The sequence below is a fragment of the Littorina saxatilis genome, linkage group LG13 (genome assembly GCF_037325665.1).
Source record: "Littorina saxatilis isolate snail1 linkage group LG13, US_GU_Lsax_2.0, whole genome shotgun sequence".
Classification (NCBI taxonomy): Eukaryota; Metazoa; Mollusca; class Gastropoda; order Littorinimorpha; family Littorinidae; genus Littorina; species Littorina saxatilis.
Window position 1 is genome coordinate 35,210,978 of NC_090257.1, and position 18,067 is coordinate 35,229,044.

The window sequence follows — 18,067 nt, forward strand, 5'->3', positions numbered from 1 at the left end:
TTTGGTCTGAATCGCTCTACACACACACACGCACAGACAGACAGACAGACAGACACACACACACACACACATACACCACGACCCTCGTCTCGATTCCCCCTCTACGTTAAAACATTTAGTCAAAACTTGACTAAATGTAAAAAAGAGAAAAAGCCTAACGGTTTTGAGATTTCTGTTTTTGCAACTGTTTTGACATATGTGCAAGTTATCCAGAGAGGGTGAATACAGCGAATAAACTTTTTTGAGCGCCGTTAGTTTGTCAGAACAGGAGGTGGTCTATATTAGGAGCCGGTCCGGCCGACGTCCATATTAGGAGCCCTTCCCCTACGTTCATTATGGTATTTTTGATTTTGATTACCTTTCTTGATTTCTAATGAGGTAACTCACCCCCCCCCCCCCCCCCACCTCCCGTCCCTATTCAAGTCTGCATTACACACCTCCTTTTGGGAAAATTCAAAATGCGCCGTGCGTGTGTGTGTGTGTGTGTGTGTGTGTGTGTGTGAGTGTGTGTGTGTGTGTGTGCGTGCGTGCGTGCGTGTGTGCGTGGCGTGTGTATGTGTGTGTGAGAGAGGGAGAGAGAGAGAGAGAGAGAGAGAGAGAGAGAGAGAGAGAGAGAGAGAGAGAGAGAGAGAGAGAGAGAGAGAGAGAGAGAGAGAGAGAGAGAGAGAGAGAGAGAGAGAGAGAGAGAGAGAGAGAGAGTTTGAAACACGGATCAACAACTAAATTCTCGAGTTGAAGTAAATGAATAATGACGGAAAAGGTACCTGTAAACGTCACTTTTGGGACGCAGCAAATTAAACAATGACGTCATATTCGTTACCTTTTGTTCTGTCGAATTGGGTCGTGTCTGTCCATAACAGGAGCCGCGTTCACAGCGCAGGCCTGTCTGTAGGGATAGTGTGGCCTGGTGTGGTACTTTTTCTACGGATAACAACTTTTGTTTCCCGCTTGAAGAAGTAGCCATCCACAGGATTCTGCTCCTAAGACCTGAAAGGCAATTATTTAGTTCACAGGTTGATAGAGGAGTTTGAAGCCTCGTCAGTGCAATTCACAGTCCATGAACGATTCACGTTCAGGTTTACACGACGCACTTGTAGTGTGAGCTTTGCAGTAGGAACAAGCCGACACGTCGTAGAAAGGACGTTGACGGAAGGTTGACCGAACATTTTCAACAGCATCAAGGCAACTGGTTGAACGTTGAATTCATCTGATACAAACACGTATTTGTGAGGAAAAGTAACATCACTTTGGTAATGGAGCCATTTTGAACGAGATTGGTCAGTCCGTATCTCCGGAGGTCCAGTTCTCATCGAGAAAGTCCTCTTTACTAACAATGACGGAGGAGTTAGATTTGAAAGCTGCGAGATCTGTAAAGAGGTGTGGATGATCTTTGGCTACAACTACATCTACTCGGCGCTGTGCGGACACCCCTCCCCCCCTACACCCCCCGAATCCTGAGCGCGGTTCGGAAACGCATGGCAGACTGTAGATTGTAGATTTTATAACCATCAAGGAAACAGCGAAGTGCTGACGATCAAAAGATTCATTCGGAAGCGTTCTTGAGCACAGACACACGAGCTTTCCATACCAGTCGACTTAAGTATCGTTAAGGAGAGAGGACAGTCTAGCGCAGCATCGCAGAATGGCGACAGATTCCATCAGCCAGACGCAGACGACAAAGGTCCGTGGAAATGTCAGCCTGGAACTGGATGGCAGCCGGACCAGCTCCGGGGCCGTGGACAAAAAAAGTCCAAGAACATTGTCCTCCCTGTTGTCCAGACTCTCTCACAATTCCGCGGTAGAGCGGCAGACATGGGAGTCGAGTTCCTGCACGCCCAAACAGTTGACGGATATATCCCTGGTGCAGAATAAGCACGAACGACGTCGTATGGCATTAACAGTCCCGTATCCCGAAATTTGGGCCACGAAAAGCGCCTCGGCCGCCTTCACTTGCCGCTCTCGGAATTATCTTCTGGGGTCGCCGAGCAAGCAGGACGCGATTAGACCTGACAAGAGCGCCATTTTTGGCAAACCGGTGGATCTCAATTACACCTTCTCCCTCAGCCAGCAAACCAACGTGATGCTCGTCTGCAATGATGTTCCCTGTGGCCACCGCGGCAAGTCTAAAACTGGGTCGCCGTCTGCCTTGCTCGTCCAAAGACGCCTGTCAACACCATGTAAGAATATTCATGGTTGATACGGTGGAGAATGATAGAACTTGGCAGAAACCGACTACGAACGGCAGAGGACACGGAATAATTTTGACTTGGAACTTGAAGGCAAAATATCTAGAAGAAAAAGTGGTTATGACATAGGACGATAGAGAACACGAAATGGTTATGACATAGGACGATAGAGAACACACAATGGTTATGGCGGAGGATGAAAGAGAACACACACACACACACACACACACAGACACACACACACACACACACACAAACAAACACACACACACACACACACACACACACAAACACACAAACACACACACAGAGAACACACACTCACAAAACACACACTCACACAGTACCAACTCAGACGGGCAGAGCTAGGTTGGGAATAAGTAACAAAATAAAGTGACTATTATTTGCTGCCCGTGCAGGGAAGCCTGACGGCGAGGCAGTCATTCCGGTTCCCGCCAACAGACATCTGAAGGACTTCCAGCGAGATTTCTACAAACGAGCACTGGAGGCAGTCACAAGGCGCAGATCCCTCAGGGTGAATCATCGTTGTCTTTGATACCATCCTTCTCCGTGTGTGTGTGTGTGTGTGTGTGTGTGTTGGTAGAGAGCGTGTGTGTGTGTGTGCGTGCGCGTGTGTGTGCGTGTGTGTGTGTGTGTGTGTGTGTGTGTGTGCGAGTGGATGTGTTTGTGGATTTGTGGATGTCTGTCACTGTGTGTGTATACATGTGTCTTTAGGTGTGTGTGTGTGTTTGTGTGTGTGTGTGTGTGCGTGCGCGCGCGTGTGTGTGTGTGTGTGTGACTGTGTGTGTGTGTGTTTTGAAGGGGGGGGGGGGGGGTGGTATGTGAGAGCGTGTGCGCTATTCGTATCATTTCAAACACCTGCCAGAAAATTAAAACACAGCTTTATTTGATGAGATTAATAAATGTATGTTATTTAGCAAACATTATTGCTGATAGTGTCTGATATTGTTTTTCTTCTGGAAGATCTAAATGATGATAAATCAGTGACGTTGGGCCCCTGGTTTGACTAGGCCTAAAAAAAAAATAGGTGTGGTTACGGTAACCCGACCTACCCTATTTTTAGGGGCCGATCCTATAACTTTTTATTACATTTGTCAAAAACAAAACAAAAAAAAAACCGAGTGCAAAAAACGCAATGAAAGCGAAAGCGCCCGAGTCGCACACTTATTTCCCTGTCAAGTAGGTTTAATTTGTACACATTAAAAAAAAAAGTTAAAAAAAAAAAAAGTGGTTGCCTACCTACCTACCCTATTTATTTTGGCTATGTTACCGTAACCACACCTATTTTTGAGTCACTTGAGAAAAAGTGACTCTATGTAATCGGTCAGTGTTAGTCTGTCCGGCCGGCCGTCCGGCCGGCCGGCCGGCCGTCCGTAGACACCACCTTAACGTTGGACTTTTCTCGGAAACTATCAAAGCGATCGGGCTCATATTTTGTTTAGTCGTGACCTCCAATGACCTCTACACTTTAACGATGGTTTCGTTGACCTTTGACCTTTTTCAAGGTCACAGGTCAGCGTCAAAGGAAAAATTAGACATTTTATATCTTTGACAAAGTTCATCGGATGTGATTGAAACTTTGTAGGATTATTCTTTACATCAAAGTATTTACATCTGTAGCCTTTTACGAACGTTATCAGAAAAACAAGGGAGATAACTAGCCTTTTCTGTTCGGCAACACACAACTTAACGTTGGGCTTTTCTCGGAAACTATAAAAGTGACCGGGCTCAAATTTTATGTGAACGTGACTCATTGTGTTGTGAATAGCAATTTCTTCCTGTCCATCTGATGCCTCATATAATATTCAGAACTGCGAAAGTGACTCGATCGAGCGTTTGCTCTTCTTGTTTTTTTTTGGCCCTATCAAATCTGTGTTCTCTTTCAGTGCCGGAAACGATGGTTGACAGGATACAGAAGAGTTCACACTGTTCTTCGAATTTGCCAAAACATGGCAGAGAGGTAGGTATAGCCCGAGTTCTTTTTTTTTACAACAGTGTCAACTGAATATTTCTGTCTGAGAAATAAACGACTGAAAGGAAAAAACACCAGTTGCTTAAGATGTTTAGTATAAAGGCATATTCCTTCTCGTTGACATGATCTAAACTGAACAAAACATTTATTGCACCCATTTTCGTACCCCAATTAAAACTTTATATGCCATTAAAGGCCTTTTACTTGGCAATCTGGCACACTTTTCGGATCACAGATTTCTGTTATAGGTATTGCGTGACCGCCGTCGAAGTAAGGGTACCCCCAAAATCGACCTGACAAATGGACGCAACAACCTCTCATTTTCTACAACTCGTGCGCTCCACACCTGCATCAGTAGAAATGACATTACACAAGAGACACGCAAGATAGCAAAACAAAACAACCTGTTCTGGATAGATAATTGATTTGGCTTTCTCCTCGTATGTAAAAGTTGCCAAGTAAAGCTTATTCTGATTTGTCGATTTTTTTAATTGGTACCTGACGTTTTTGTCAGGTCGATTTTGGGGGTACCCTTACTTCAACGGCGGTCACGTGATACCTATAAGAGAAATCTTTGATCCGAAAAGTGTGCCAGATTGCCAAGTGAAAGGCCTTTAATGGCATATAAAGTATTGTGAATGAAATGACACGGGAATGAATGTTCTAGTTGGAGTACGACAATGGGTGCGTCCTTCCACGTGGACACATACCACAACTCTACAGTCTGGCTGCTTTCTGTGTACTATGACTACTATGCATGGGAACGTTTGGGTTAGAAACTGACACTTTTGTCAATCTGCAAAATTAACTCGGCAAAATAGTGTCCACCTTGCACAAGAAGTACACAGACTGGTGACAGTGAATGGTGCTCTTAACCCAGGTAAACAATCAAATCAAATCAAATCAAATCAAATTAACTGTATTATCTCAATCTGAGAAATTACATTGGTGGCGAATAAACATGAAGACGACAAGCGGACGACTAAAACATAACATTATAAATAATAATTGTAAATCCTTCTTTGTTAATTCGACATTTTGATTGGTCAATGCAATCACTCAGCGGTCAGGCAATCAGCGTGTCTCACCTCCAAATGGATCTGCCTCAATGTACACTTCCTGACAAGCGTATCAATACAAGTCATGTGTTTCACGTGTCGCCATGACTGCAATAGTTTCTGCCAGCCGGTTGGTCATGCGCACGAACGATAGACAAATCAAGGAAAATGGAAGACAGCAAGTACGCAATTTGGTGACCGAGACATGAAAAGGATGTGACGTCATGTTATAATGAATGACGAATTGTTCTAGCGAGAACGTCACTTTGTGATTCGGCCTTTGCAGACTTCTCAAAGAGTCAAAAGGAACAAGCCATGGAAAAGTCAGTCTGTAAAATATAGAAAAGCACATAATAACCACAAGCGAATTATAATGTGCTAAGCACATCGTAATTCCATGGGACTATACTTGCACCGAAGGCGATGGTAAGTACGTGACAACTTTAAGTCATGAATAAAATTGATGAATTGAGGTGCCACTTCACATCCAAAAACAAAGATCCTTTGAATGGATAGATTTACAATTACAATATCGACCTGCTGCTTTCAACATGTCGGGGTGTGCCTAAATTGTCTCACCTGTGATTTGTAAATTCCATTTACAAATCACAGGTGAGACAATTTAGGGCCTTCGGGATTCCATTTTCAAATCACAGGTGAGACAATTTAGGCACACCCCTCCATGTTGAAAGCAATCGGTGAATATTGTATCAATGTATACTACGATTCTTATTTTACCAACAGTCTCGACGAATACAAATAATTTTCCCGAGAAGATGTAAAAGACTCGGCCCTGGTCTTTGTAAAAAGAAAGACGGCTTGAGGTATCGATTGAACATGAAATTTTCCTTCCTAGAGCCATGTGACACCGGACTCATATTTAGGCGGTTAGCCGAGACAACAAAAGAGTGCATGTTTCTGTGCATTCATTCTTAAAAAAATAACGGAAGTTCTTACTTAAATGGATCGATACATAAATGTTATTTGTAGTTTTGACCCAAATATGACATTTTACACAGATCTCGACAGTCACTGGCGCGGGCTCGGAGGAACACTGACTGGGCGGGGATATAGCTCAGTTGGTAGCGCGCTGGATTTGTATTCAGTTGGCCGCTGTCAGCGTGAGTTCGATCCCAGGTTCGGCGGAAATTTATTTCAGAGTCAACTTTGTGTGCAGACTCTCTTCGGTGTCCGAACCCTCCCCCCCGTGTACACTACATTGGGTGTGCACGTTAATGATCCCACGATTGACAAAAGGGTCTTTCCTGGCAAAATTGCTTAGGCACAGTTAATAATTGTCTACCTATACCCGTGTGACTTGGAATAATAGGCCGTGAAAGGTAAATATGCGCCGAAATGGCTGCAATCTACTGGCCGTATAAAATTTCATCTCACACGGCATCACTGCAGAGCGCCTAGAACTGTACCCACGGAATATGCGCGATATAAGCGTCATTGATTGATTGATTGATTGTCTCGATCTGTGTAAAATGTCATATTTTGGTCCATACGTAAAGTGTACACGTGCGCGTGGTTCAGGTCTACGGAACGCGGATCGTATCAACTGATGCATCAAATTGATGCATCCAAAACCAAGATTTGATGCATCATATTCACAATTTGATGCATCATTTTCACAATGTGATGCATCATTTTCCAAAACTGATGCATCCGATACGAAAATGATGCATCATTTTGATGCATCATTTTGATGCATCACTTTCGGTTTTGTATGCATGCAAAAGATCATTCATTTCCGGTCGTTCCGTAAGAAATGCCTGAGCATGGAAAAACTTGAAATGACATTTTGACGAATATAAACAGATTGGTTAGATAAAACAAAAATAAACGTACAACATACCATTAAGTAGGGAACAAGTCAAAGTCACGGCATTATGCATTTTAAGGCATTTTGTGTTTTGTTTGTGGTTTGTTTTCTGTGCCCACGAAGTTTTGACGCCCTTGACCTTCGACTCAAACTTTTGTTTTCCGACGTTCGTTTCGCTTCGTATTCCGGTTCAAATTTTGCTTTTTGCTCGGCACTTTTCGGGAAAACCCGAAAATTCTGATGCATCCAAACGATGCATGAAATTGTGAAAATGATGCATCAAATTCTTGGTTTTGGATGCATCAATTTGATGCATCAGTTGATACGATCCGCGTTCCGTAAAGGTCAGCCGCTCTGGAGGCTTTGCCCAGCACGTATGTGGACATTGGGGACGGAGTGACGGCCACCGTGGACTATGGCAATGGCCGCTCCATCGACACCGAGCAGTTCAAGAGGAGGAAAGAGGTGTGGACAATTGGTAATCTTGAACTTTAGTGTGTTAAATTCATAGCTCAGAATCCAGTGGCATTCTTTACTTATTTTTGATACAAGTCCCTGTAATCAAGCCAAAGAACATTTGTCGTGAAATTAATTGACGGATTGAGCTCCAAACTTAAGCATAATTAATTCATTTGGTTGTTCGATCGACGAAAATGCCGCGAAAATGCCGTACGTTGTCAACCAAGGGACAGTGATTTACACGATAGTGTTGTCTCCCCTGTCCGCTCATACGGATAATTCCTTCTTTGACGCATGTAAACGAAATGCATTCGTACAGTTCATCGGAGTTCATTCCGTGACTTCAAAGGGATCTAAAATGACTTCTTATGCTTATAAGTGCAGGTTATGGAAATTCAGAGGCTTAAATGCCTCTGAATTCTGAGCTATGAGTTTAACACACTAAAGTTCAAGACTGATTACCGGATAATTTCATCGGATTGCATCTATAACACTTTTTTAATAATTTTTTTTATTATCTGTAAAACTAAACACAGAGAGAAAATGGGGAGAGGGGAGAGTTGGTTGGTTATTAATTTGTGTCTTCAGCTGATATTGCTTTTCAAGATGCAATGGAGGAGAGGGGAGGGGCAGAGTGAGTTTGTGTTGTCAGTGTGTGTGATGGAAAGAGGATTGGGGGGGGGGGGGGTGAGGGAGGAAAAGGGAAGCAAGGAGGGAGGGAGATAAAGGGGGGGGGGGACAAAGAAAGAGAGGGAAGGAGAGTGAGAGATAGAGAGAGAGAGAGGGGGGGGGGGGGGCATATGAAAGTAACCTCGTGTTATCAAATCGCAATTGAATTCTTTCTTTTCATCAGTGAACGTCCCTTATCAATTTTGGCGTTACAATCCAAATTACAGGTGGGGATTAGGATTATAAATCAATGCACTGAATTGTAAAAATGCATTGATGGCTGAATCTTTGCAGATTTCTATAAGTTCACGTGTGACGGACGTTCTGACCTCCAATCCAGCGGACAGAACCCTCATTCAGATCGAAGAAGTAAGTACTCTGAGAGAAAGAAAGAGGGAGAGATAGGGAGAGAGAGAGAGGGATGGAGAAAGAGAGAGAGAGAGAGAGAGAGAGAGAAGAGAGAGAGAGAGAGAGAGAGAGAGAGAGAGAGAGAGAGAGAGAGAGAGGAAGAGAGAGAGAGGGGGAGAGAGAGTCGGAGTCGGAAATTTTATTTGTTAGGCCTCCGGCCCATAACAAGACTGGTGACACATTATACAAGCGAACAATGTTTAAAATAAGCAGAAAAAGCAACATTATTGACCTGCATCTTGCAACTGAGCATTTTCCAGAGAATCAGTGCGAAATCGTAGTGCTTTGTAAATATACGTTGCTAATTGTCTTACCACTTGGCCATTTGTTGAGGATAGTAATTGGCACATTCTAAACATGGATGGGTTCCGATAATACTTTGAGGCTATTAATTCAACTCTGATCTCATTATATGCGGGACAAACAAGTAAAAAATGTACTTCCGTCTCCAGTGTATCATCTGAGCACAAAGGGCAAAATCTGTCTACGTTATTTACATTGGGTTTATACTGTAAATAGTGGTTATTTAAGGGTGACATACCAAATCTGAAACGTGCTAATTTTCTTCTCAAATGAACATTTCTTATCTGATACAAATAACCACTCATACACAAGGACTGCTTAAATAACGAATACACATTATAAAAAACGTGTGATTCAAGGGAACTATGCCAATCCTGTCTAAAGCAATCGACAAGTCTTTGGCGAAATTCTCTTACAAACGTGGAAATATCACCAACACCTTGTGCTTCCCACACTTCACCAAATCCATACTTGTACAAAACATTACGAACGTTACAAGCCCATGTCGTGTAATTTTGCCTTTGTATAGACAGTAGCATATTATACACTTTCTTGGGGTACCTGTTGCCATCCATCCGAGTTAATCGAAGCCAAAACTTCATACACTTTATGTGCGTTACCACAAACAGAGGATAACGTCCTGTTTCACCGTAAACTATATGCCTTGGTGACTTCGAATGGACACCGACAAACCTTTTAATGGCAGACAAATGTACTCTTTCAACAATTTGTTGATCAGCAGAGAGTCCCCAGACCTCCGAACCGTACGTCAAGATCGGTTGTATTTGACTGTCAAACAGTTTAAAAAATGTATCAGGAGAATATTCCCCAATACTCCAAAGAAGTTTGGGTGTGTTTGAGGAGAATGGAAGAGAGAGAGAGAAACCTAGAGAGAGAGAGAGAGAGAGAGAGAGAGAGAGAGAGAGAGAGAGAGAGAGAGAGAGAGAGAGAGAGAGAGAGAGATTGTTTCCAAGGGACGCGACTCTCTCACATCCAAGAACAAGTCGCGTAAGGCAAAATTACTACATTTAGTCAAGCTGTCGAACTCACTGAATGAAACTGAACGCACTGTATTTTTTCACCAAGACAGTCCAGCTTCGTCAATCCCCGCGAGAAGGAAATCGCTCACCTCCCACGTGCAAAACGCAGTGAAATTAACACGCCAGAATAGCGCGGTAGCGTATTGTGCTAAGCAGGAAAGCGCGCTTTTCTATATTCTTGTTAACTTTCTGAGCTTGTTTTGAATACAACCTATCATATCTATGTTAAAATCATGTTTTTGTCAGCAAATGAGTACCAGAATGGTCCATGTCGTTGATTGCAGACGACGGTTCCCTGTTAGTGTACATATGCGTGCGCGAGTGTAGTAATGCTTCGTATGGTATTTTTATCTGTTGTCTTATTATTTGTTTTGTCTTTTAATGTGCACCACATTGAAATTTCTCTGTATGAGATAATAAAGTATTCGTATTCGTATTCGTATTCCGCATGAAGCCACGGAAATAACCGAACATTGAAAAACCCACGGACATGTAGGCTATTACGGAGAAAACTCGAGATAACCGGATGTTTGGCATTACGTCAATATGCTAGTAATCATATGACGTCATGACGTGTCATGCTTGCCTACGTATATTGTATGTTCGAATGTCTGACTTCTGTTAGGAATTCGCGTGGTGAAGACTGCGGTAAATCTGTAGATGATAAGAGAACAAAGATTGTCTCAGCTGAAACAACTAAATGTTTCAGACCGGTAACTTCATTTCAACATTGCACTATACAATGGACGTTCTATGTGACAGGAGAGTTTGCTGATTTTGTGTTAAACATTGGAGAGATCGTCTGCTAGAATCAGAGATAGGTCGCTTCAGATTGCAGCTTCTGGAAATTTGCAAGGTGTGTTGCCTGTTAAAGAACTGGATTTTACACGTAATGTATGTCATGTACAGTAAGCAACAACAAAAACACACACAAAGCAAATGGCATCGTCTGTCGACTAGTCACAGAAACAAACCTGGCGAGGTATGCGTGTACTTTATACACGTGGAAGAAACCGGAACCATGCGTCTTTGTTATCGACAATATGCTTTTGGATATTGAGTAAAATGGCCGACTTCCGCCGCATTATGCTTTGATGATCGGAAGAGATCATCCAATCACAGCCCCCGAATTCCCCCACGTGTTCATCAGAATAGCTATATAGACGCATGGTTCCGGTTTCTTCCACGTGTATAAAGTACACGCATACCTCGCCAGGTTTGTTTTTGTGACTAGTCGACAGACGATGCCATTTGCTTTGTGTGTGTTTTAGTTGTTGCTTACTGTACATGACATACATTACGTGTAAAATCCAGTTCTTTAACAGGCAACAAACCTTGCAAATTTCCAGAAGCTGCAATCTGAAGCGACCTATCTCTGATTCTAGCAGACGATCTCTCCAATGTTTAACACAAAATCAGCAAACTCTCCTGTCACATAGAACGTCCATTGTATAGTGCAATGTTGAAATGAAGTTACCGGTCTGAAACATTTAGTCGTTTCTTCTGAGACGATCCTTGTTCTCTTATCATCTACAGATTTACCGCAGTCTTCACCACGCGAATTCCCAACAGAAGTCAGACTTTCGAACATACAATATACGTAGGCAAGCATGATACGTCATGACGTCATATGATTACTAGCATATTGACGTAATGCTAAACATCCGGTTATCTCGAGTTTTCTCCGTAATACATGTCCGTGGGTTTTTCAATGTTCGGTTATTTCCGTGGCTTCATGCGGAAAGGGAACCGTCGTCTGCAATCAGCGACATGGACCATTCTGGTACTTGTTGCTGACAAAAACATGATTTTAACACAGAATTTAATGTCAGAATAGCTATATAAACGCTATTGTGTTTTCATCGTAGCAATAGGGTCCGATATTTAGACTCGAACAAGTATAATGCGACTCGTCTTCGACTCGTCGGCATTATACTTGTCTCGTCTAAATATCGGGCCCTATTGCTACGCTGAAAACACAATAGCTGGTAATGTTATTGACAATATGCTTTTGGATATTGAGAAAAATGGCCGACTTCCGTAGCATTATGCTTTGATGATCGGAAGAGACCATCCAATCACAGCCCCCGAATTCCCCCACGTTTTCATCAGAATAGCTATACTGATGAACACGATTTTAACACAGAATTTAATGTCAGAATAGCTATATAAACGCTATTGTGTTTTCATCGTAGCAATAGGGTCCGATATTTAGACTCGAACAAGTATAATGCGACTCGTCTTCGACTCGTCGGCATTATACTTGTCTCGTCTAAATATCGGACCCTATTGCTACGATGAAAACACAATAGCTGTTAATATTTTTAGATTCAGAATGTGATGAGTACGATGCAATCAAATTTAAATCTGTTTGCGAAAAATCGATTTTAATGACTACTTTAATGAGCAAACTCATTAATTAATTTTAAGCCTTCAAGCTTAAATGCAATACCAAAGTCCGGGCTTCGTCGAAGATTACTTGACCAAAATTTCAACCAATTTGGTCGAAAAATGTGAGCGTGACAGTGCCGCCTCAACTTTTAGGAAAAGCCGGCTATGACGTCATCAAAGACATTTATCAAAAAAATGAAAAAAATGTCTGGAGATACCATACTCAGGATCTCTCATGTCAAGTTTCATGAAGATCGGTCTAGTAGTTTTCTCTGAATCGCTCTACACACACACACACACACACACACACACACACACACACACACACACACACACACACACACACACACACACACACACATACACCACGACCCTCGTCTCGATTCCCCCCCCTCCCCCCCCTCTACGTTAAAACTTTTAGTCAAAACTTGACTAAATGTAAAAACCTAGACCGGAGTTATTTTCCAACATGGTCTATTCCACCATCTTACATGCGACGCATGGCATATATATTCACGTATGTATGTACGTTTCAGGCCAGACGGGAGCTGCAGAAGGTGGAGGTGTTCTCAGAGTACCCCATAGACGTGCAGGAACACCTCATCCGTCGGGCGTTCTACGTCAAGTAAGTCTCTAGCCACGCGGTATTGTTGAACTTTAGCGTTGTAAATTAAGAGCAGAGCAGTGGACATGCACTGAGATGCAGCTATGTCAGCTATAGGGAGGACGACCGGGCTTCTACCAAAATAAATCTGCAGATTAAATGCTTCCTCGCCAATTTTAAAAGGTAAAATTATCTAGAGAGAGAAAAGTATGTCAGGTTTTTGCAAGGGAAGCAGATTTGTGACGAAATTCGAAAGATTTTACCCCAACATTCCATTTATATATGAAAACATACCGAGTGGTTACGTCCCTTGAATGAGAAAAAGACAGATTTTGCGATGAAGCAAATTTCAAAGTCAAAATACCTTTTTTAATCACGAATGGAACACGGGGTCAAAAGTTCGATCAGCAGTACTTTGGAGGGGAGGGGGGATAATGAGAAAGGAGTTTCTGTTTGATCAACCAGACCGGATGACGTCCTACCTGTTGCTGCATCAGGGGCGGATCACATCATTTTTGAGTCACTTGAGAAAAAGTGACTCTATGTAATCGGTCAGTGTTAGTCTGTAGACACCACCTTAACGTTGGACTTTTCTCGGAAACTATCAAAGCGATCGGGCTCATATTTTGTTTAGTCGTGACCTCCAATGACCTCTACACTTTAACGATGGTTTCGTTGACCTTTGACCTTTTTCAAGGTCACAGGTCAGCGTCAAAGGAAAAATTAGACATTTTATATCTTTGACAAAGTTCATCGGATGTGATTGAAACTTTGTAGGATTATTCTTTACATCAAAGTATTTACATCTGTAGCCTTTTACGAACGTTATCAGAAAAACAAGGGAGATAACTAGCCTTTTCTGTTCGGCAACACACAACTTAACGTTGGGCTTTTCTCGGAAACTATAAAAGTGACCGGGCTCAAATTTTATGTGAACGTGACTCATTGTGTTGTGAATAGCAATTTCTTCCTGTCCATCTGATGCCTCATATAATATTCAGAACTGCGAAAGTGACTCGATCGAGCGTTTGCTCTTCTTGTTAAGGGGGGGTTTCCACATTTCTTTTAGGGACAATTCGACGACGCGAAGCATTTAGTTGAGGGCGCGAAGCGTTCAAACCTCCTATGGGGGTCCGGGGGCATGCCTCCCCCCCCTGAAAATGTTGATAAAAACAAGGAAAATTGAGCAATCTGGTGCAATCTGAGCCAAGAAACTTCTCCTAATACACCTTCCAAAAAGTAAATTTAAGAAGCCAAATTTGGATTAAAACAAGGACAATTGACCGATCTGGTACAACCTGAGCCAAGAAATTACCCATCTACCTTCCAAAACCGTCACTTAGTAGACAAAGGCCGGCTCCTAGGGGGGTCCGGGGCATGCCCCCCCCCCCGGAAAATTATGATGAAAATCAAGAAAAATGGAGCAATCTGGTGCAATCTGAGCATCAGTATTTCTTTATTTTCCTCTTTTTTTGTTATGGCTGGGGGGGGGGGGGGGGGGGTCCGGAACCCCCCCCCCCCCTGCGAATGTATTCAGTAACATTATTGACTAATTTTTGAAGTCCCTTTAATAAAAGCAAAGAAAATTCATCATGAAAATAATTAACGGATTGAGCTCCAAAATTAAGATCGATTATTGAATTTTGCCATTTGATCGAGGAGAATGACTGCCATGGTTAAAGGCACAGTAGGCCTCCCGTAAACCATCACAAAATACTGTCAGGCTTTTACACACAGTACAAACACCCTTTCATTTACACAATCACCGCTTTTGAACATCCTAGGTGCCCTACGTAAAGAGCGAGCAATTTTCAAAGAATTAATTTTGCGGATTGTCAGGATAACAAAATCGGACGGTGTGTTTTGGCGCTGGACCTAATTTTTAAAATCTAAATAATAAATTGACAGCTTGTTGGTTTAAACACAATTTTATTCAAAATACATGACATGAAACAATTGACAAAAATGCAGCTAGGACACGAACTTAAGCAGATGCTTATTTGACGTGACCATAACAATGCTAAGTTACACAAGTTTTCATGATGGTGGACAACACAATTATTAACCAGAAGAACAAAATGTAGGAGTGGGGTATGGGGAACTTAATCAAAACAGGAGGATTTACAGAGAAAAAAAATAAAATAAAATTAATCAAATAAAAAAATAAAAGAAAAAAATAAAGAAAAAAATAAGGTGAGACTATGAATGAAGCGCGTGGGACGAGAACATCGATGCTGAGACATGCAATAAGTAAGTTCAGATAAATGTACATTTTCATGGAGAGGGCAGCATAGTTCGTTACGAATGTATGGAAAAAAACAACCACACACACACACACACAAAAGAGAACAGCAAAACAAAAACAACAAGAGGCGAAGCCTTCAAGGCTCACGTAAGAAATCGATAAACAGTAACACAAACTCGATCACTCCGTCACACATACACACACACACACACACACACACACACACACACAGTAAGCATAGGTGACACTGTGCAAGAAAGCGAGACACTAGATCTAGATCTGTCTTACTTACAGCGACACGACTGCCAACTAGTCTCGGCCCGCTCAAAATAGCAATGACCGAGACTTTCAGTAATTCCTTCGCGTGACGTCTAACCCTCTTACGCCATAATGTGACGTCTTCAAATGACGAAATGTTAAAGTTTCTACCACAGACATACACACGCACACACGCACACACACACACACACACGCACAGACAGACAAAGTTTATCATCGCATAGGCTACACTTACGTGAGCCAAAAACTCAATGATAATTATTACTTATTTTAAATATGTAATTGATGCAACAACACTAAGAGGCGGGTTTACGTTCTCCTGCACACAAACATACACAATACCAGTACGTGGGCTAATCCTTCAAGTTAGTCGACCAGATTCAGCAATAAAGGATTGGACCGACTCGAAAATCAATGTATTTATGCGAAATGAATGTTGCTCGCTGCCTCTTAATAATGTTTCCACGTGTCTAAAATTGGCAGGCAGTGAGTTAATTGTGGACATACGAGCATTTTCAAACAACGTGCAGTATAACAAGTAATGTTCAGCTGTTTCGTTCCGGTTACCGCACGCACACTGTGGGTTATCTTTTAAATGGCGTTTGCATAAATCGGAATTAAGGTTACTCATGTTTAAACGCATTCTGCTGTGTTGTATTTCTACATGTCTTTTTCCAAAATAATAATAAACTGGCACATAATGATGAGGACTTTGTAAATAATGCTTAAACTCGCTAATTGAGTTTGTGGTTTTAACCACATCAGGCAGATCATTCCATAAAATTGTAGTCGAAGGAACGAAGGATGTTCGGAAGATTTCTGTCCTGTGAGCTGGTACAAATCTTTCAAGTGGTCGTCTTCTGTGATAAGGATTTAAGGATGAAACTAGTGGTGGCAAAAGGTCAACTAAATATAGGGGACATTTACCATGAACCATTTTATGATATAAAATCAATTTATGTTGTCTTCGGCGTTCCTTTAGACTACAAAATCCGCTTTCTTTGTAAATCTTACCATGACTAGTTCTCCGCACACCGCCAATTATAATACGTAAAGCTTTAAGGTGTAGTTTTTCCAGGGTGTTCGACAGGGCTTCGGTACAATTATCCCATAATACATCAACATAGTCAAAATGTGGCAAAATAAAGGATTTGTACATTATTTCCAAACTTTTTCTGCATAACTTATACTTATAATGCCTTAAACAATTAATCAACAAAGTGGTCTTTTTCACAATATTTCTGACTTGAGCGTCCCATTTACAGTCATTTTGCAAAATAATACCGAGGTGCTTGTGTTCCTTTGTGTCTTCCAAAACAATTCCATTGAAAAATAACGGGTCAATTTGGCTTAAGTCACGTTTTATATTCAGCAATTTGGTTTTTGTTTCATTAAATGTGACTTTCCAATGTGCTGCCCAACAACTAATTTTATCGAGGTCTGTATTTAAAATTTCGGCACGTCTTACCGGATCATTCAATGCAAGTGACATGCTAGTATCATCAGCAAACAATTTAATAACAGACTCAATATCATTTACAATATCATTTATATAAATCAAAAACAACAAAGGGCCTAACACAGAACCTTGAGGAACGCCTGCTTGTATACCTTTCAGCTCTGACTTAGCTCCTTTAACGACAACTAATTGAACACGGTTTGCTAAGTAACTACAAAACCATGACAAAAGTCGACCTCGAACACCAATCGATTCCAATTTTACTAATAATCCTTTGTGCCAGACTTTGTCGAAAGCTTTCGACACATCAAAAAATACCGCCTGTGTTGTTAAACCGCTGTCGTAATTTAAACATACATCATTATATATAGAGACAAGTTGACAAATCGTCGAGTCGCCGGGTATAAGACCTGACTGTGTAGGTGTGAGTATGTTGTTGGATTGTAAAAAGAGATATAGGTGGCTATGAATACATCGTTCCAAAACTTTGCCAACGCAACTCAACAAGGAAATCGGACGATAATTATTACAAGTGTCCGCTGAACCTGACTTATAAATAGGCGTAACATTCGCAGTTTTCCAAATTTTAGGATATACTCCTTCCCTCAAGCTTCTGTTAAACATATGGGTGAGTGGCTCTGAAATAACATCTATAGCTGCAATGAGAAGTCTGTTGTGAATCAAATCGGGACCAATGGCTTTTCTTTTATCAAGATTTTTAATTACATCTTTTACCTCGTTAACTGACAAAACAATATCACATAATTCGCAATCAAGAAACGGCACTTGAGGAACATCATCATCTGGGTCTTCAACATTGGAATTTTTAATAAAACAGTTATTAAAGGCGTTAGCTTTGTCTTGGCTTAGTTCATAAACTTCGCCGTTGTCACAGATAGGCGGAATTTCGTCACCATATAATCCTTTCTTCTTCATGAATGATTTCACTAACTTCCACCAATCTTTTGTACCAAACTGCGTTGAATCGGAAACTTTTGCGTCTAATTCAGAATAATATTCTAAAATCCGTTCTCTTTTCTTTGCTGTAACAAGGTTACGTGCCTGGCGATAACTCAACCAATCTTCCGGCTGTTTACTTGTTTTGGCTTTCAAGTGAATCTGATCACGTTGGTCTATTAACATTA

At 41.7% G+C, this 18,067-nt stretch overlaps 1 protein-coding gene across 3 annotated transcripts in view; it reads left to right on the plus strand.

Annotated features, from left to right (window-relative positions):
- The first annotated feature begins 827 nt into the window (after positions 1-827).
- Positions 828-18,067, plus strand: part of LOC138945602 (cyclic nucleotide-binding domain-containing protein 2-like) — a 57,930-nt gene continuing 40,690 nt past the window's right edge. For 2 of the 3 annotated variants that reach the window (XM_070317048.1, XM_070317049.1), the window contains exons 1-6: positions 828-2,177; positions 2,606-2,721; positions 4,094-4,167; positions 7,410-7,530; positions 8,488-8,562; positions 12,872-12,960. In XM_070317048.1, coding sequence (XP_070173149.1) covers positions 1,643-2,177; positions 2,606-2,721; positions 4,094-4,167; positions 7,410-7,530; positions 8,488-8,562; positions 12,872-12,960 — 1,010 coding nt within the window. In that variant the 5' untranslated portion in view covers positions 828-1,642. The remainder of the gene's footprint in view (positions 2,178-2,605; positions 2,722-4,093; positions 4,168-7,409; positions 7,531-8,487; positions 8,563-12,871; positions 12,961-18,067) is intronic. The other variant, XM_070317050.1, reaches the window with a different exon arrangement.